Genomic DNA, 20,448 nt, shown 5'->3' on the forward strand with positions numbered 1-20,448 from the left:
AATGCATATCGAAAATGCATGGAAAAAGTTACATAAATTAATGCAGAGTGAAACATTACTAGGAAAACAGCCAAGACAATACCTATTACCTAAATGGAAGAAATGAGCCCAAAACAAAAGAAAAATAAGGGAAATGACAAGCTTGGCCCCAAAGAAGAGAAATGAGAAGACGAGTCCCCTTCTTCCCTTCCTTTGGAGAAGTAGGGTTCCTCTAACTATCCATAGAGAGTAGATTTGTCAATGTCAATCAATTTAGCTGATTTTTTCTTCTTTTAAAAAGTTATTTGTTGGGTCATCGAGGTGGTGCAGTGGATAGAGCATCAGCCCTGAAATCAGAAGGACCTGGGATCAAATTTGTCTCATACACTTAACACTTCCTGGCTGTGTGACCCTGGGCAAGTCACTTAATCCCAGTTGCCTCAGGGGGAAAAAAAAGTTATTTGTTAAAATATGGAAACAGGAGGAGACATAGAGGAAATTTTAATTGATATGAACATAAAATACCAAAAATATGAAGACAGGTTCATTCTAAACAAAAAATAAAATAAAATGACAAAAAAAAAAAATGAATACAGGCTTTGTTCTGTCTAAAAAGCAAAATAAATGCAACGCAAAACTGACAAGGGGCCTCTCCCACCCTCCCGAGCCTCCAGGAAGCCACTCTGCTTCTCCCACACGCTCTCTGAGGAAGGGGGCAACCATTTTCAAAGGAGAAAAAGAAGAAATAAATAAGTGGAGAGTGACTTGTTCTAGGATCCTTTTTCTCTAAAAAAGTTGAGAATGCAATGGAAAGCTTAATAAAGCTTACATTTACTTAGTTTTTTTAAAGTACAGTGAAGTACTTTACATATATTATCTCCTTTGACCCTCCCAGGTACACTTATTTGCGAGCCCATTACACAGATGAGGAAATGGAGATATGGAAATGACTTGTCCAGAATCTCACAGCCTGTAAGTATCCTGTTCTCAGTCTAACATCCTCCTCCCTCCCACCCCCCAGGCCTCCGCGGTGCCCTTTTCCAAACTGCGAGTCTTTGAAAGGAAACCGGAGTAGCTTCAGTTCGTCTCCCGAACTAACATTTAAGTGTCGGGGAGAAAATCAAACACCGCCTCGTCCTCTAGGAGGCAACATTCCACTTGGGAGTGACCGGAGACTCTCTTACAGGGTTAATTAATCGATTAACCGGCCTTCGTGGAGCGTCGGGCTCCGAAGCGCTGAGACGAGAGCGGGGTCGCGGCCTCCGCGCTCCCGAGCTAACGGGGGCCACACAGGAAAATCCCCCGCGCGCGAGACAGAGGCGGGATCCAGGGCAGATAACGGCCCAGGCAGGCTGGGGGAGGGGAGGGGCAGACCCTGGACTGGGGCCGAGGCTCGGAGGGAACCGGGCTGGAGCGGGAACGTCTGCGAGAGGAGCAAGAAGGGCGGCTGGGCCGGAGGCAGAGTGAGGGGGAGGCACGCGAAGCGGAGGGACGCAGACGCAGAGACGGGCTGGGAGAGATAGGGAGAGGAGGGAGGGGGTGTGTCCCTCGGGCCGCAGCTCTGCTCTTCCCTGCGCGAGACCGAAGAGGTCCCCCGAGACTGCCTCGATTTCCTCATCTGTGAGCGGGGTGGACTAGCCGGGGCCTCGGGAGCGCATCGGAGAATCCCAAGGAAGACCCTGCGCTCTCTCCGAGTCCCGGGACAGGGGAGGGATGGGAGGCTCCCAGCGGCCTCCCTGTGCGGGGGGAGGCCGGGAGGAGGAGGCTTAGGACTTCGCTGTTGCTGTTCAGTCACGTCTGGTTCTTTGCGGCCCCGTTCGGGGTTTTCTTGGCAAGATCCCGCCGTGCTTTGGCGGTTCCTTCCCCAGCTCATTTTACAGCTGAGGAGCTGAGGTAAACGGGGTTAGGACTTGGGGGTCACTTCCCCCAACCCCCCGGTTTCCCGAGGACCTGGAGGGGCCCTTTCTCTGGGAGGGGGCTCGCGCTTGGCGCCCAGCCAGCCGGGCGGCCCAAGGGCGAGCGACTCTGGAGCCCGGGCCGCCTCCCCGGGAGACTTCGCCGGCGCGCCGCGACCTCGTTTTGGGACTTCGCGGCCCCGCCCCCGCCCGCCCCGGCCCCGCCCCCGCCCGCCCTCTGGCTCCCTTTTCCCGGGGCCCCGAGCCCGGGATCGCCGCAGAGAGCGGAGGGCGGCCGGGCAGCAGCGCCGCAGCGCCCCGGGGTCCTTCTGAGCGTCCGAGCGTCCGTCGGGGCTGCCGGTGCGCGCGTCTCTCCGAGCCCGGGCCGCCGCGCAGGGAGGTCATGGCCACCCAGGAGCTCGCCCTGAAGCTGCAGCGGCGGCTCAGGTTGGAGCAGGAGTCCGAGGCCGCCCAGGGGCCGCAGCAGAACGGCCTCGACGGGGAGGGCCGCGGGCTGCCGGCCGAGTCGGCGCGGGCCCGGAACCGGAGCCCCCCGAAAGCCGCCCAGGAGCCGCCCGCCAAGGAACTCACGGCCAACGCCGACTCGGAGCTGAAGGCTCAGCTGAGCCGGCGCCAGAGCATCCACGAGGGCACGGCGCGGCCCCGGCCCAAGGTCTTCAAACCCCACACCGAGTTCCCGGAGTTCAGCCGCCGCCAGATCAAGGACATGGAGAGTCTCTTCCGACGGTGGGTGCGCTCCGCGAGGTCCCCCGCGCAGCCCTGTGCGCCGCGGCTCCCTGCCCCCGAACTGCGGGGCGAGAGCGCCCCCCTGCTCGGACCCCCCCGCGCCTCTCCCCGGATCCTCACCCAGACCTCCGGGGCCCTCGGTCCTTCCCATCCCCCGCCCCAGCCTCGGACGCCGCCCAGATTCCTTCGGCCCGGCGCCCCCAGTCCCCTGGCCGCTGCCTCGCCGCTTCCCCCCAGCCAGGCTCCCGCCCCGCCCTCGCCAGGTCTCCCCGGAGCACCTGCCGGGCTCCTCCCGGCTCCCGGGCTCCTCCCCGCTGGCCGCCCTCTGCCCCGGGGTCGGGGAGGGGGGAAGGAGAGGGAAGGGGAGGGTCCTTTCCCGGAGCGAGCCGCCTCTGTGGGTCTCGCCCGGGGGGCTTAGGGACGTGGAGCTGGCTAGCTCCCCCCCTCCCATCCCCCTGGGCTGCCCTGGCGGCGGCGGAGCCGGGTACTCCGGGGGGCTCCCCGCGCGCGCCCCGGCTGCTAAAGAGGGAGCCCAGGTGTCCGTACGGAAAGTCGGGGGGGGGGGTTGGCTGGGCACCCCCGGGCTCAGCCTTAGCCCAGATCTCCCTCCCCCTCACGTCCCCCCTGCCTCCCCCTCCCTCTTTTTGCTTCCACCTTGAGAGGGTGCCGAAGGAGCCGGAGATAACCTTCCCTTTCCGAGGGAAGCCGCCGGCGCTCTCCTTTGGGAGAGTGAACCCGAGGGGGCGAAGCCGGCTGGGCACGGCCGAAAGCTAGGTGTGTGGAAAAGCCTCCTAGAGGCAGATAGCTGCCCTATCCCTGGGCAGACCAGCCATCCCCGCGCTCCTGCCTTGGTCTCCCTCCATGTCCCGGGGTCTTGGGCGGGGGCTGCCCCCCTGGGGTCGGGTCTGGCCTGGGTGGGGGCTGGGAGCGGCCCAAGGGCGGGTGATATAATGGGGTGAGGGAAGAACACTGAATCTGATAGCTCAGTAGGAGCGGGGCCTTCTACCCCATTCTCCAGAGCTTTGCATTGTGCCCCTTTTTTGGCTTTCTATACCTGGCACATAGTAGGCCCTTTATCTCTGTAGGCCTCAGTTTCCTTATCTGTTAAGTGAAGGGGAGTAGTATGGACTAGATGTCCTCCAAATTCATAGACTTAGAGGAGGAGGAACCCCAGAGGTCCTGTGTTCCAGACTTTACCCAAGACTTTTCCAAGATCCCGTAGCTAGGAAATGACAAAGTCCCACACAACTGGACTGCCTTCCCTCCTTCCCTCCTTCACCTTTGGCCTTCCCACTCTGTCTTGTTTGTGCGCCCTCTTTGCCGGAGACTGGGAGCTCCCTTAGAGCAGGGGCCCGGCTTTTGCCATGTTTTTGCAGCCCCAGCATTCGGTGCCTGGCAGGTGTTAGGGGGTTAATAATGCCCGTGGACAGGTGGACTTTCTAGCCCTCATTGGCTGTCATCTCTGTAGGTGTCAGGACTCGGCCACTTGACAAGTACTACTGAGTGTGTGCTATTCTGGGTATAAAGCCCCCCCAAACCCCACAAACCAGAACCCCCACAGTCCCGAAATGAGCCCAGTGAGGAAGAAGCAGATTCCCAGCAAGTAGAGCAGCCTGAGTCTGGCCGGAACCAGGCACACAGACAGGGGGGCAGGGGACGGGTGCCAAGCCTGCGGAGTTAATGGCCCAGACTCTGGGCTTGTCCCCTTAAATATTGCTCTCCTGGTGGCCAGGCTGGCGCGCTCAGGGGACAGACTCGGAGCCTGTTGGGTGCATGCTGTGCAGCTTGGATTTCCTTGGAGATCCCAGGACCCCTTGCTGCCCCGCTCTGCCCATCAGAAGAGCCTTGGCGTCAGACTCGGGCCTTAATCAGCCTGCCTGACTGGCTCGTCCCTGAGAAAGGCACCTCTGGGAAATGTTTGTCCCCCAGACTTGTAAAGAAGCTCTGCAAGAGGCCCACCCAGTGTCTGGATCAGAGCTGTTGTAGTCTCGGGCGCTTGCCCCAGGATCACCTGGGACTTTTGGGATGAAACTTAGTGCCGAGAAATGCTGGGCAGCTGGGTGCCCTGTGATAGCGGAGGCAACAGATGAGAAAAACCACAGAATCCAGCCTCCCTTCCAAAACAAACCCAACTATGCCAGTCCCCTACACAGCAAGCTCTGGTGACTCTCCATTACATCCAAGATCAAAGATTGCTCTCTTAGCCTTTTAAAGCTTTTCATCACCTGACTCCAGTTTTATTATATGGCATCTGCAGTGTAGCCAAACTGATGATCTTTATCTCTCACCTCCATACTTTTGCACTGGCTGTCCCTCATACCTGGAATGCCATCCCTCCTCATCCTCTGCCCTTTAGAACTCCTGATTTTCTTCCAGACTTTACTCAAACACTCTCCTCCTCAAACACTTTCCTTGTCTTCCCCCACCCCATCCCCTCTTCCACAAAATTAGTTTGTGGTTTGTTGTTTCTCAAGAGATAGGCAGGACCTTAAAGTCCAGGCTGGTTGGTTTGTGTTTTGGGATTCCCAGCACCTCATACAGAGCTTGGCGTCTGGTAGGCACCTGATAAACAGCCTTTGGTTGATTCTCCCAATAATAAGAACAGATGCTGGGGGGGAAGCAAAGCTTAGAAATGATCCAGCCCCCGTGGAGCTTACATCAAGACAGGGGACATGTAAAATAAGTGGTGATGTGGACATTCGATGATTAAGTGAAGAAGGTGCTTTGTAAGATCCAGAAGGGATGGAAGGGAAGCGGGATGGGGAAAAGGTGTTCTGTAATAGTAGCTAATATCTGAGTTGCACTTAGATAGGTAGGAAGTATTAAAACAAGGGGAAACTTTTCAACAATGAGGTGATCCAGGCCAGTTCCAATGGTCGTGTGATGGAGAGAGCCATTCGCACCCAGAGAGAGGATTATGGGAACTGAGTGTGAAGCACAACATAGGATTTTCCCTTTTTTTTTTTTTTGGTTGTTTGTATTTTGCTTTTTCTCATTTTTTTTTCTTTTTTCATTTGATTTTTCTTGTGTATCATGATAATGATGGAAATACATATAGAAGAATTGAACATGTTTAATGTAGATTACTAGCCCTCTAGGGGAGGGAATGATGGGAAGGGAGGGAGAAAAAATTTGAAACACAAGATTTTGCAAATCTATATATATGTTTTGAAAAAAAAAGCTTAAAAAGAGGGAGAATATTCCTGGTTGGGGGATAGCTAAAGCTGAGAAAAAGCATGTAGGAGAACAGGAAAATGAGCTAGGAAGGTAAGACATTGTATAAAATCTCGAAGGTCAGACCAAGAGGAGTGAATTATTTTCAGGAGGCAATAAATAGGCAGCTAGAGCCAATTTTTGAACAGTAGATTGATGGGAGTCTGATAACGGGTGAAGGATGGATCAGAAGGGAGAGGGAGGGAGGAGGGTGCCTGAAATAAGAAGGCAAAGCTAACAGGTCTCCATATGAAAGGAGAAGAAAGCAGGGGATGTGGTCAGATGGTGCTGCCATGGGCAGAAGTGCCTCAGGGAGAAGAAGGAAGAGGCAGAGAGACAGGTTATACACCCCATTTGGAGAGTTGACTTTGAGTGGTGGTGGCCAGCCAGGTGGGAGTGCTTGTCATAGAAACTGTTGGGCTTCGATCCGAGGATCTGAGAGCCAGATGGGAGTCCTTTGGCTTTGTTTTACAAATGGGGAAACTGAGGCCCGTGGAAGTGAAGTGCTTTTGAACCCTTACATCCAGTTTTCTCTTCTGCCCTGCTCAAACGCCAAAGAGAGATCAGGGCTAGCTGTGGAGATCTGGGAGCCATCTGAACAGTGCTCGGCCCCCAAGCAGTGGGATGAAGTTTTTGAGAAAGAAGAGGATCCTCTGGGAGCAGCTCCCACAGGAAGGGCCTGGGTGGAAGAGTCCAGGAGACCTTCAGAGAGAAGAGGAAGAATTAGAGGAGCTGGGTGGGGAACCAGGAGCGTGTGGGAAGCCCAGAGTTAAAGGAAGGTGACAAGGCCATTAGCCTCAAATGAACTCTGAGAGAACAAGTCCCAGGTGCCATATTCCAAGGGGAGGATGAAGTGATGGGGAAAGAGAGGCAGAGGATAGAAGGCAAGGTGAGGGAGAAAAGCCAGGCAGGGCTTATGTAGGATCATCAGAGACAGCTGGGGTATGATGGGAAAGGACTGGTGGGGAGGTGATGGAGGAGGCCTAGGAGAGATGGGTGATAGTTGGCTCAGCCTGGAGGCAAAGAAGGAAATGGAGTTCACAAAGAAATGACCTTCACCTGGGAGGCTTTGTGGCCCAATGCAAAGAGGATGGGCTTTGGAGCCAGAGGAGCTAGGTTTGAATGCTACCTCTGCAACCCTGGGCAGTTTAAGTTAGTTTAAGACTTGTAATCCTATTCATTAGTCCCTTCTAGGAGCTCACAATTTAATTATGACATGAAGAAGTATTTTTTAATTACCTACTGTTTGCTCATGGGGTAGAGTCTTCCAGATCTCTATCTGGTCACCCGACCCAGATGGCTCTGGAGGAGAGAGTGGGGCAGGTGACCTTGGGTAGCCCTCCCTCACGCAAGTCCAGTTCGCGTGCGTGTCATGGCGTCACTTCCCCGATATGGTCGTCAGTGGGACAGACAACAAAGGAACAGCTAAGTGCCCGGGTCTGCTCGGTGCTAGGGATGTAAACTCAAAACCTGAAACGACCCGATCCCAAAGCTAGATCTATTAGCTTATGATTGTATATTCTGAGAAATTACAATCTAATATTAATAGCTCTATGATCACTTTTGTTGTTTTATGGCAACAGCCTTGAAGTTTAGAGCTAAAGGGATCCTTCTTTCTGACGATTAATCCGTCTAACTGCTGCACTTGCCAGAGAAGAACATCGAGTTTCCCGAGGTCACACAGCCGGCAATAGCAGGCTGACTAACCTGATTAGACCGTTTTTTTTTTTCATCTGGTTGATGGAACTGGAGCCCATGACCTTGGGAAAAGGTCCCTCTGAGCTTCAGAATTTGTGGGTTTATCTGGAGATTGAATAAGGGGTTTGTTCAAGGGATCCTTGTCCGTGTAGGTGGCAAAGGATTTGAAAGGGGGCAGCTGCGGACCTGCAGTTCTCACACAGCCCCCATTCAAGACTTCCCGGGCCATTGTCCTGCCGCTTCATTCTGAATTCAGTTGGACCGTGTGAGTGAATCGGAGACGCTCTGACCCACTGGGTCTCCATGGACACCTGTTATATTAGCTTTAACACAGTGGTAAGAGAATTAAATTGTAAGTCTATCGAGCCTCCGCCAAGGCTCCAATAACCCTCTGTGCCCGGAGCCAGTCTCTTTTAGCAGATCGGGAGACAAGATGGCATCTATGGCATCTCACGGCAGCCTGAGCCGCAGGGGCCGGAGGCTGGCACATTGTCCTAAGCGGGGAGCTTCCATCTGGGCCACTCAGCTAGGGTTCAGGCACGTTCGGCCCAGTAAACCTTCTTCCGGCAGACCTGAGGAGGCGGCTCCGAGCTTAGCTCTTCAGAGAAGGCTGGATTTGGGATCAGAGACCCTGGGTTCAGATACCCAGCCCTGCCCTTCCTGCCTGTGGGAGCTTGGGCAAGTTCCTTTTTGTCCAGTGCTCTAGTTCCTCCTCTGTCAAATGAGGGCTTGGACTGGATGGTCTCTGAGGTCCCTCCCAGGCTGCCATGATTCTAGAGTACACAATGAACCATACATATATAGAGCAAGAGCTGGAAACTATGGGGCTTCCCGCTGGACCGTTTCCAGTTAAGTGCAGCTCCTGGAACGCAGTCAGAATTGAGATATATTTTGGGTAGCCTTGGCTGTGGCGTATACAGTGGGCAGAGGAATGGGCAGACGCCTGGGTTGTGTCCCTGTGGAAGGTCCCAGAGTCTGAGCTCAGGGAGAATCAGTTGAAAGATGTGGTCCCGTTCACCCTGCAGGTGGTCCAGGTGGGGTACAATAAATGGTATTGAGTATTCAAGGTCAAATAGAAGAGGAGCTGGGCCGACCTTGCTTGACTCTAGATGGCAGAACTGGGACCAATGAGTGGAGGCTGCCAGGAGGCCAAAATGGGCTTTTCAGAATTGGGGCTGTCTATCAGTGGAACGGCTGCCTCGAGAAGGGCAAGGGCCTTCAGGCAAAATGGGGGGTGACCATTTCCTGGGGAACTAGGGACGAGAGAGTTGGGTTGGACTAGATGGCCTCTTCTTCCTGCCTCAGTTTCCTCATCTATAAAACTCAAGGGTTAGACATGGCAGCCTAACATTTTGTTGCTGTGAGCCTTGAAGCATGCTAGTGAACTCCAGGTGGTAATTGGCAATGATTTATAGTAAATTATTCTGATGATTTATAGTAAATAAGAGAGCCGGCCCCCATTTTTATTTATTTATTTATTTATTTATTTTGCCCTGTGTGGTCCGAGCCAGGAGCATTGAATAAGGTCACCTCCTTTCTCTACTCCCTGGATGTCCCTGTGGTGGGAGAATATCTCCTTTATTGCCTGATTTCCCTTGAAACTTTAGCTAGGTTAGCACAGGAGCAGGTATCCAGGGGCCTTCTGGTCCAATGAGCTCATTTTACAGATGGCAATACTGAGGTTTAGAGACCTTAGAGGTTAGTCAACCTAGGGTCACCCAAATGCTAGGATTTGAATCCCAATCATCAGTCTATGGCACTTAAGGGATTTGGTTGGCTAGAAATTGTACCAGTAAGAAGTAACCGATCCAGGATTCAAATCCAGGCCCTCTCTGCTCTGAATTTTGCTGCTTCTTGGGCATCTTGGGCCCTTGTCTGCCCTGCTTCTGGCTAGTCCAGAGTCCCCAAGTTGGTGCAAGTTCCCCCCCGGGGGTGTTTGTGTCTAGGCCCCCGCAGGCAACGGCACCGTGACTTTCTGCTGCCCGCTTTGGCCTCTAGCTTTGCTGGCACCTGTTTCTCCTCATCCCTGTCCCAGCTTTTTATCCCTTCTCTAAATCTAAGTCCTCCCAAAGATCCATCCCCGTTACTGTCAAGGGCTAGCTCGGCTCGCCAGCCTTTCTGTGGTGACACACTTTGTTTCCAACTTGACTCAAGGGACAAGTGTCCTGAAGAGCCCCGCCCCCCCGGGGGTGACCTGCCCACTGCTCCCCTTTTGGGCGCCTTTGTCGCTGGGCTGGCGCATTTGCTTCTTTCCACAAAGGCCCATTGAGGGCTTCTCCCCTGGACTGGAGCGGCTCCCAGCCACAGACAAAGGCTGGGCAGGGAAGAAATCGGCTTCTCTGGGCCTGGGCCTCGGAGGAGCAAGACGGCCTGAATCGGAATCTTGCCTGAAACCCCTTGGCCCCAGAAGCTGGGCTGGTCTCTAAACCTCGGCTCCCTGAACGTCCACCTTGGGCCGGAACCAGGGACCCCTGATGCCTAATGTCATTCAATATGCTGGTTTGGAGTAATCCTCTGAGCCTCCCCTACCTCAGTCTCCTCCTGGGGAAAGGAGGGAGCTGGACGCATCCGTCCATCCCTGGCGACCCCGGAGGGCAGCAGGTGGACAAGGGTCAACCCAAGGTTGTAGGAACTTTGGAGGAGAAAGTAATGGAAGAGTATAGAGTGAGAGCATTGAGGCAGATCAGTGGGTCTTAGTGTGGGGTATCGGGGAGAGATCCCAGGGGGTCTGTAAATTTGAATGGGAAAAAAATTACCTATTTTCACCATCTTCTTCCCTTCAGTTACAACTTTAAAAAGTGAGGGGGCTTCCTTCTCCCTGCCTGAGGTGGGGGCTGCGACCCAAGGTTGGGGGGACTCTCCCTCCCACTAGATGCTGTTCATGGTCCCCAGTTCTGGGGCTGTTCTTGAGAACTTTCACATGAGAATAGTGGATGAATGCAGATTGAAGCTGCTCTGCATTTTAGGGTCCTGAGAAGGGTCACGCACTTGGATGAGTCGGGCAGAATCCGAACACAGAACTTCTAGGCTCTCCTAGATCTCCAACTATTCTCCCCATTTACCAGCATTCTGACAATCAGTAGTATTTACACGGAGCTTTAAGGTTCACAAAAGAGCTTATAAATACGTTTATACTAATGTCACGCCAGCCCTGGGAAGCGGTGCTATGGCTGTCCCCATTTTACAGATGGATGAGGAGACGGGCGAGCCTGAGCGATCTTGAGATCACAGGGCAAGGAAGTGTCCGAGCTGGATGTGAGCTCTTCCTGACTCTAGCTTGGGGCCATGTCACATACCTATGTGTTTGTGTGTGTGTGAGATACATATATGTGTGTGCACTTGTGTGTGTGTATTTAAGTCCGCGTATATGTTGAGGGGAGCATAAGCTTGGGTAGCCGTGCACGTATTCATGCACCCCCGGCATGGGTTTAAGCTTTAAGAGCTCATGGGACCCTGAGTCTCATCCAAGTGCGTGACCCTTCTCGCAGAGCATTTCCCGCACATTGGACCCTCCCCACATCCCTGAGAGCCGAGGCCGGCAGAGGGTGAGTGACTAGGCCGTGCTAGCAGAGGCCTCAGGGACAGGGTTTGCACTTGGATCAGCTCTCTCTGCCCACCAGGCCACCCTGGCGTTCTCGCCCTGAATCCATGTTACTTACTCCCATGCCGCTCCCCCCGACGTCGGGAACCCTCCGAGAGTCCCACGAGCACTCGCTTTTATCGCCGTTTTGTTCTGATCAGGAGAAGGGTGGGTAGAGCCAGCTCCTTCCCCTTCGCTTCCCCAGCAGCCACTGGTCCCACCTTCTGAAAGGCTTGGGGGTCCCTGGATTTGGGAGAGGGCAGTGAGGGCGCTGAGATGCTCCCCAGGCGATGGTGCCGTGACCAGCTTTCGGAAGGTTGCAGGAGTCGCTCAGGATGGTCAGTGGGCACGGAGGGCTGGTGATCTGTACCGTGGGAGGGCACTTGCTTATGATGAGATCAGGGGTTGGTTTATGGACATTTTGGAGAAGTCTAGAGCCCCAAGGGCGAAGGTCAAGTGCCGGCCATACCTGCAAACTCTCCTTTCTTGCCCGGATTTGCCAGGCTGGGAGTTGGTGGGTAGGGAGGACACCCAAGTCATGGGGGCCTGTGGCCAAGCCCTGGGGGCACCCCGGTGGACATAGAGCTGGTGGAGCTGCCGATGAATTCTCCCCTCCAACCAGAGCCATGTTCCTAGGGGAAAGTCTGGGGTCCTGTGCCTGTCGGTGTCTTTGCTGCTATTTGGGAGAAAGATCCAGGAGAGGTGCTTGTTACTCCAGGCTCCTGGGCCGGGAGGCAGGGCTGGCCAACTGGAGATGCTGCAGGGGTGGGGGCTGGGAGCTGCACTGAAAAGGCTCTGAGGGTCCTAGGGGAAGGATGAGCCAGTATGGGGCTGGGGGAGCCTCCCCAAAACAAAAATCTAATGGCTCCTTGCCCAGGAGGGTGGGGTAACTCCAGGCTGGGCCTAAGGGTTTTAAAGAACTCTTGGGGACCCAAGGGGGCTGGGAGGGACTTGAAAATGTATCAAAGGGAGAGCATCATAGGACCATCCTTGCCCAGCTGGAGAGGCCTGGGCTCCACCCCCATTGTTTTACAGATGAGGGAAATGGGGAAGGCCCAAAAGGGTGGGGGCCTTGCCCCAAGTGAGCCGAAGGAAATGGAATCATTTAGTCTGGAGAAGGAAGGAAAGAAGGAAGGAGTGAAAGGCTGGGCCACTCCCACAGCGCCCCAAACACTGGGCCTGCAAGCCCAAAAGCCAGGGAGAGACCACCGGGACGGGGCTTAGTCTTGGGGTCTCGAGCCAGATCCCAACTTTTGGGTTCTCTTGGTGGCCACGCCACTCTGCACAGAACTCCACAGCTTTGGGGTCCCTTCCAACTCAGTTGGGGTTCAGCCACGCAGTTTAAGGGGAACTTGGGTGATCAGGCCTTGGTTTTAGGACTTTCCTGAGGAGAGATAAGAAACCCAGAGGCCATTTCCCCAGAGAGGTGGAGGACCTGAATCTGAGAAGGGGAAGGAGGGGCTGGGCACATTACTTCTCCTCTGCCCACCTTTCCTTATCTGTAAAATGGGAATAACAATCTCCTCTACCTCTCCATGAGATCATATCTGCCATGTACTTTGCAAACTTGCAAATCTTTGCTATTGTTTTTGCTGAGGTAAAATCCACCATGTTTGGAGGGAGAGGGGAAGCTCGGTGGTTAGAGCTGGATGCCTCATCCCTGCCCCCTGACTTCCAACAATGGATCCCCGCTTCTGGACCTGCCCTTCTCTTGGGGGGATCACCCCACGGGGTGGTGGGAGCCAGAAAGGGGAGCGACCCAGGAGACTGGCAGGTCCTCCCAGGCTTTTGTCTTCCCATCTGACCTTTGCTAAGGACAATGGAGCATTATGACAGGGTCCCGCCTAGAAAAACTGCTTTTGAGTGAAATGACCTTTTACTTCCGGAGGACAAATTACCCACGTTCTGGGGCACAGTGACGGGTTCATCATACTTGAAAAGGACATGGGGCCCCCTCCAGCCCCCTCATTTTATAGGTGACTAAAGTTGAGGTTCTGGAGTTAAAGGGGATTCATCCAAGCTCCACAGATAGGAGGCAACAGGTGTGAGATTTGAATCCAGGCCCTCGGACCCACTGGACCAGACTGCCTACTTCGGTGGCGAAGTTCCAGAATTAGAACTCACTGCAAACCTTTCAGGCATCCCAGCATGTCCTGGGGTGAGCGGGACCACAAGAGAATAGTCCCTGAATTTAAAATGCGAGTCCACAGGCCCAGGACCTGCCTCTCAGACCCCCCAAGCCCTGGGGAGGGGGCGAAGTGCTGGGGGCAGAGAAGCGGCTGGGCCAGCCCACCCCACCCAAGCACTCAGGCCTGGGACCCAGCGAGTCTTGGACTCCAAGAGTTGGCCAGAAAACTGGAAAGCTGGCTCCTGAATTCCCCAGAGAGAGGGTGGGAGGCAGTAGCAGCCGCCTCCTCCGCGCCAGAGCCGCTTTTTATTATTGTCGGGAACGATGAGGTCATGGACACGCTGCCAGCCCGGGAGCCCCTGCCAGGATGACGCAAGGACAACCTAAAGAAATGCTTGTTCCCTGCCCGCCTTCCCTTCTCCGCCTTCCCTGCCTCCTAGGGGACTATGGAGCAGGAAGATGCAGCCATTACTGGGATCCTATCCAGACCCATCTTAAAGAAGCACCTACTGTGTGCTCAGTGCTAGGGGACCCCTGAGGTTGTCAGTGCTGCTCCTCCTTCAGAACCTGCTCCCTTGTCCCTGTTCTCCCCTGTTTCTCCAAGCTCTTTAAAAGGAGGGACGGTGTGTGTGTGCGTTCCCAGGGCCTAGAGCTGTGCGTAGAACATGTCTGAATATCTGTCACTAGTTTTTCTCAATTCCTCTTGGGTTGGAGGATAAATGGACCCTGCAGAATTAGCCGCTGGGAAGAAGAGGAAGAGGAAGATCCTGGGCAGTAGAGATGGGGGAGGGGGTCCTTAGTGTGGAATGGGGCTTGGCCAAGCATTGGGGAGAGGGACTGCCTGTTAAAGGAAGTTTCCGGCCACTTTTCCATTCAGAATACCTGGCTGGACTCGGGAGTCGAAGTGCTCGTTGCTGTGTTTTGCCCCCATACTGGCTGAACCTTTCTGGGAGCTTTCCCCCAGGGAGACTGGAAGCTCCTCGGGGCCAGGGTGGGTTTTATAGCTCATTCTCTCATTTGAGACCCCATTTCCCCAAAATGTCGGACGCTGTAACTCAATTCTAACCCAGTGATGTCACTTGGTCCCCTTCCCATAATGCCAGTAGCTGGGAGGTGACCTCTGGTTGCCCTCTGGACCTCCCTATGTCCCCAGCTTTAACCCAGAACTGGCAGATTTGAATTCAGAACTTCCTTATTTCTAGGAACGGGGCTCGCCTCCCTGCCTACCATGGCAGGCGCCGGCCTTTGTGATCAGAGCGGTGCTACATGGGGCAGACCCAGAATCCCCCATTCCAGCCACTCAGTTCTGACTAACATGGGGCCTAGTGCAGAGGCTGCCCACTCCCTGAGGAGGTGGGAAGGGAGTTAGAGCTGGCCTTCTGACCCAGGAAGGAAAACCAGAGTGGGGCCCTTCTGCACCTGAGGTCCCACAAGCGGGACTGACGGGGGTCCTGCACCCCGGGGGCCACCCTGGTTCCTGCGACACAAAAAACGGGGAGGGGAAGCTTGTTTTCCACGTGCCTTTTTCCTCTATCCTCTTGCCTCTTGGGTTCCAAATGATAGAGCTAAGTTTCCTGTAGTTGGGTGCTCCCAGACTTGTTTGGACTTCAAATACATTGACAGAACCATAAAGTGTAGCCTGGGGGTGGGGTGGGGGTGGGGGAGGGGGAGTTTAGGTTCTGCCCATATCCCCTAGTGATCTTGAACTGAATTCTTTATAACCTTTAGTGCCCCAGGCCAGTTTCCAAGTTGCTGAGCAGGAGTTTCCTGACCAGGGGAATCCTGGGTCTGGAGCAAAAACATGAATATCCGGAACTTGAGAAATTTTCACCTTTCCAGGTTAGAATGTAGACCACAGCAAACCCCTCTCCCCTAAAACAGGCCGTTGCTGCTGGCTTAAATCTTAGATATGGACTCATATGTCAACAGTTGTTCAGAGGAGGGGGTGGGACCGTAGGGGCCCATTCTACCCTTGGATGGGAGCAGCCGGGACTGGGGGTGGGTCCCTTGGTTTGGGTTCTCTGCCCCCAGCCCAGCCCCAGGCTCAGAAGCCTTTCCTCCTGGGGCACCCAGGCTCCTGAAGGCACCTTGGAGGTGTTGATCAGCCCTGCCCCTAGCAAGGTGGGGGGAAATAGACCAGAAGGATTGTGCTCCTCTGGAGGGGCAGCTTCTTTCCCATTGGGGACCTCTCAGCCCCCAGAGCCATAAGCCGGTCTTCTAGTTTCCTAGCACCAGCCAGGTGGGCCCTTCCTGGGCACCCTGAAGGCAGATGCCACGGAGAGGATAGGGAAATTATAAAAAGCTGACACAAGGCCTTCTGGGTGGAGGCAGTGGATCTGGATGCAAATTCTCCTGATGCTTGGGCCTATCTCTTCCATCAATCAGTCAGCATTTATCTGGGCCTACTATGTGCCAGATTCTGTGCAAAGTACTGGGGATAGAGATGCTAAAAGGGGAGGTTCCTGTCCTCTGGGAGCTTGCAATCCGGTGAGGGAACTCTTCCCCTAAAAGGAAGGGTGGAGGTGGCTCCCAGCTCAGGGCCTGGTGCCCCAGTGGGGCTGAGCAGCACCAAGCTGAGGAATGAGCTCCCATGAAGGGATGTTGTCTGGAGGGCAGTGAGAAGGTGTGGTCCCACACAGCCCCTGGGACTACTACCCATAATCCCCGGGCCCTAGTTCCTTTCTGGCCTCTGGCCCCTTCCTCTCCTGTGTCCTGGGGGTCTTGGTGAGGGACAGGCACAATGCTGACCCAGAGGTATCGGAGGAGGTGAGGGGTTCCAATCCCACTTCTGTGACTTTGGACCAACTCCTTTTCTGGCCCCATTTCCTCATTGGAAAGGAGGGGGCACGAGCGAGATGGTTCCCGGGGTCTGTCCCAGCGCCGAATCTACAGCCTGGAGAAGTTAATTCCTGCTTGGCTGGCCCTCTGTGGCGGTCATCAGAGCCACTCAGTCAGTGCTGTTAATTATTCACTGAGGCCCCGAGAACTGGGACAGGCCGTTTAGATCAGGCTCTCTGCTTGCCAAAAGCTGGTAAACTTAACCGGCTCTTTGGGACTGGGCCCCAGGGTGGGGTCTTTCTCCACCTTCCAGAACCAGGACACCTTTCTGGAGAGAGGAGAGATGAAGGGATCCAGGAGGGAGATAAGAAAGCAAAGGAACCTAAATAATGACTCCAAAGATGAAAGCCACCTTGGCTAGGAGTATTTGGAGTGGGAGGGCGGGGGGCCATCATAACCCTACAAATATTTGGGAGATGTAAACAGGCCGGGAACTTTTGGATGGCCTGGAGCTGCGGGTGAGCGGTGGGCCGCCAGGACTCTGGGGATGCTTCCAGGGACGGATGATGGCCGGGGTCATGACCTGGCCTGCAGGAGGCCCTGATTTTCATTCTTTCTCTGCCCCCGCTGGTCCTTTATCTTCACCTCAGCGATCTTGTCCCGTTCCTTTCCTCCATTTCCCATTTCCTTCCCCTGGTGGTCCCAAGTTTGTCAGTCTTGGAACTGGGGGAGTATTACCCGAGCCCTGCCCTGCCTGTAGTCTTCTAAGGAAAGGCTGAGGCTGGGGGAGATGGGTGCCAAGGCCCTTCTCCTTCAGGCTGGCCTGGGAGTCCCGGGCCTGCTTAGGTCTTCCCAGTCAGGAAAAGTGTGGCCCAGTGGAAAGAGCCCTGGGACCTGGGATCAAATCTCACCCCTGGACACCAACGCCTGTATTGTCCTTTGCACCAGGTTTGGTGCTAGAAATGGCCTTAGAGGTCCAAGTTCAACCCCCTGATTTTATGGATGAGAAGACTGACCCATCTAATTATAGGGACTTGCCCACAATCATACAGAATTAAGTGATAAAAGCAAGTTTTGAACTCGGTTCTCTCCCTCCACATCCAGCACACTGACTTGGACCAAGATGTTTCCTCTCTCTGGGGCTCCATCTCTCCTTCTATGAATGAGAGAGTTGGACTCGCTGGCTTCTGATTTCCTTCCCTACTCTAGAACCATGCTAACAGCTAGCCATTTTAATAAATAGTCTGTTTTCCAGCTCTATATAAGGGGGATAATAGTTATACTTTAGCTTTCAGGTTTGTTGAGGATCAAATAACAGCTGCAAAGTATTTTATAAACGTTAAAACACTGTAAATACGAGATTTTGTTATAATAACACTGATGATAATAATATCAGGCTTGTCTTCTGTATGTGTGGTCCCTGCAGCTGTGTTCTCAAAGGTTCCAGATTCTTCCTTCAGTGGCCAGGAATAGCCGCCGCACTGGGGAGCGTCTTCCCAATTAGCCCACCTGGAAACTGGTGCTTGTGTCCAGCCTCCCTCTCAGCCGAGTCCATTCCTTTAAATTGTCCTTGTTCTTCTCCTTGTTGGGGGGGAGGGGAGAATTGGTTTTCTTTTTTTGCTTTTTTTGGGGGGGGGGGTTTGCTTCCACCCTTCCCTGTATCCAGCGAGCTGCTAGGGCCTCCTGCCTCTTCTCTCTGACCTTTCCCCTGAGAAGTGCAGGAGAGCCCATCTCCTCCCGGCTGCAGTCTGCCCTTCCTCCTCAAAGGCAACACTGACCATGGGTCTCTTGTTTTGAGAACCTACAGGGCCCCAGATGACAGGGCAAGGACAGAAACCAGGATGTGGAAAACCTGGTAGGGACCAGATGCCAAACATTCCTGGGAGCTACTGCCAGGGTCCCTGTGTTTGTGTTTGTGCAGTGGACAGAGACTTCCAGGCTGGAACCTCTCCTCCCTGGACCTGTGTCACTCCCTCCTCATTGCTGTCAGGCCAGCCCAGTGCTTCCTTGCATGGGGCGGGGGTTGGGGAGTGGGGCAGGGGGAGCTTGCTGGAATGGGTTAGCTCCAGAAGGTTCCCCAGGGGACTGGCCCTTCCCCATGTCCACCAGCTGGCTTCCCCACTGCATCATCCTGTCTTGTCTTAAAAACAGCCCAACTGATCCACTGAAATTGGATTCTAGTTTGATCTATTCTTACTTGTTATTTTTGCTTTCTTGTGCTTAGCTCCTTAGTTTAAAAAAAATCTCATCCTGGCTATTTATCAACTAGAGAAAGGTTTCTTAAACTTTTTCCACTCTTGATCTCTTTCTGCCTGAGAAATTGTTACATGACCTGGCATATACGGTATACACACAGATATGCAAATCAAATATCTGCTGATAAGAAATCTTCATTTTGTGACCCCCAGTTTCACTTATGAGACTCCACATGGGCTTGTAAATCACAGGTTAAAAAGCTGGGGTCTATAGAATCACGAGTGAGTCATTTGCACTCAAGACTTTAGCTTCCTCCTTGGTAAAATGAAATGATAATAGCACCTATCTGTTCTTGGGGCCGTGAAGATCAAATGAGCTAATATTTGTTACTATTCATAGATGATCTCCCATCCTTTATAAGTTGTGCAAACAAGTTTCTGTCCTAAATTAGCATGGCTCTGAAATTCTGTATCACCCCACTTGGTAAGATAATCAAGTAATTGCTCACAAGGTGGTTTCCAGAGTCTTTTAGCTTTCCTATTTTGCCAATGTATTTGCACTTGTGAGACTTTCTTTGGAAATGGTATTAGTCCATATCTATATCTGTTCTTTTATCTGTTTTTCTTTTTTTGACATCAACAACTAAATCAAGTTAGACTTGGCTCAATTGTTTTTTATTTCGAATGTACATGGGTAATATGTTATATATATGTGTGTGTGTATGTATATATATGTGTGTGTGTATGTGTATATATGTGTGTGTGTATGTGTATATATATATATATATATATATATATATGATTCCATCATGTATAATATATTATATAATATAATTAATGTTATACAATAATTAATTATATAATTATACTAATATATTACATAATGATTCCATTTTATATATATATATATATATATATATATATATATATATATAAAATAAAAAAATAAAAATAAAAAGTTTGGGAAAATTGCACAACATTATGGTGAAACGAGTTTGAAAGTTTGTTCTACTACTTAGCCCCCTGTGATCTAAGCAAATCACTCTAGTCCTCTGTTTCCTGATATGTAATATAAGGGTGTTGGACCCTTTCTAGCTCAAACCAGTAATCTTATGACTGGAAACCAAACACTCTGGTATGTCCAAATGGATCATAAAACACTAAAATTAGAAGAAAAGAGAACAAAATGTTTATCCTAATTATGGAAAATACTCATCTGTTCAACATGGGAAAAATAACAGGAAACAAGAGGGATTTGTTTGCTATAATATATCCATATATAGTAATGTTTTACATTTTAAAAATATAGAACCAAAATTAGGGATGGAGAAATCACATTGTTCCTCTGGCTCATTGGTGTAGGGAGCTCCCAGGTGAGAGAATTTCCTCCACCAGTGCAACATCTTTTCTGCAACTTAACAATTGTGGCAAGTTGTCCAGGGAGCTTACAGGATGGTCTACATTCTTCGTTTATGAGACCATGCTGTTCCTCATCCAAAATTACAGCACAAGAATCAGATTGGAGGGGAAATCTTTGAATAAATTTATAATCTAGTAGATAAGTATGGACATTTTCAAGGGAGATGGAGTGATATGTTTTAGGATAGTACAACTAGTAAGTAGAATTGGGGGTGGGGGCTAGATAGGGATTCAAATCAAAGTCTTCCCAACTCCAAGGCCCAACATCTTCTTTATAATAGATCTACAGAGATTAGGGACAGTAAATGTGCATGAGATAAATCCTTCCCCAGTTTAGTAAGGAATGGATAAACTGAAAGTCTCCCCAGAGGCAAAGTGGTCAGAGGATTTAACAGGCACCGGGAGAAATACATTGTCACTAAAATATTATTCCTACGCTCTAATTATCAGAAAACTGTGACTTAAAACTGTTCCGAGGTATGGCCATCAGAATGATCCGATGAAGTTCCCTGGTGATGGGGCTGTGAGCAGAAGGCTCACCAGCCATCCACTGGCTCTTGTGAATTAGTACAGTCTTCCAAAGAAAGGAATATGCACTAACACAGTGGCTTATCAGGCCGCTTGTACCCTTTGACCCTGGGATACTGCTACAAAATCTCTGAATCTATTCATAGCTGGTTTATCTGTTGGAGCTTAAAAATTTAGAGACAGCCCATATTTCCTATGAACATAATGGCATGTTATTGTGCCGAGGGAGATAAGAATACAAAGAAGGCCAAGAAATCTGGGAAAGCTTGTGGAGTTGTGTGGTATGGG

General features: G+C 52.2%; 1 protein-coding gene across 1 annotated transcript in view; it reads left to right on the plus strand.

Annotated features, from left to right (window-relative positions):
* Window positions 1–1,586: 1,586 nt before the first annotated feature.
* LOC141540351 (EF-hand domain-containing protein D1-like) overlaps window positions 1,587–20,448 on the plus strand; it is a 40,674-nt gene continuing 21,812 nt past the window's right edge. The window contains exon 1 of the mRNA XM_074264270.1: window positions 1,587–2,621. Within this exon, the coding sequence (XP_074120371.1) occupies window positions 2,278–2,621 (344 nt within the window). The 5' untranslated portion in view covers window positions 1,587–2,277. The remainder of the gene's footprint in view (window positions 2,622–20,448) is intronic.

The sequence above is a fragment of the Sminthopsis crassicaudata genome, chromosome 4 (assembly GCF_048593235.1).
Source record: "Sminthopsis crassicaudata isolate SCR6 chromosome 4, ASM4859323v1, whole genome shotgun sequence".
NCBI lineage: Eukaryota > Metazoa > Chordata > Mammalia > Dasyuromorphia > Dasyuridae > Sminthopsis > Sminthopsis crassicaudata.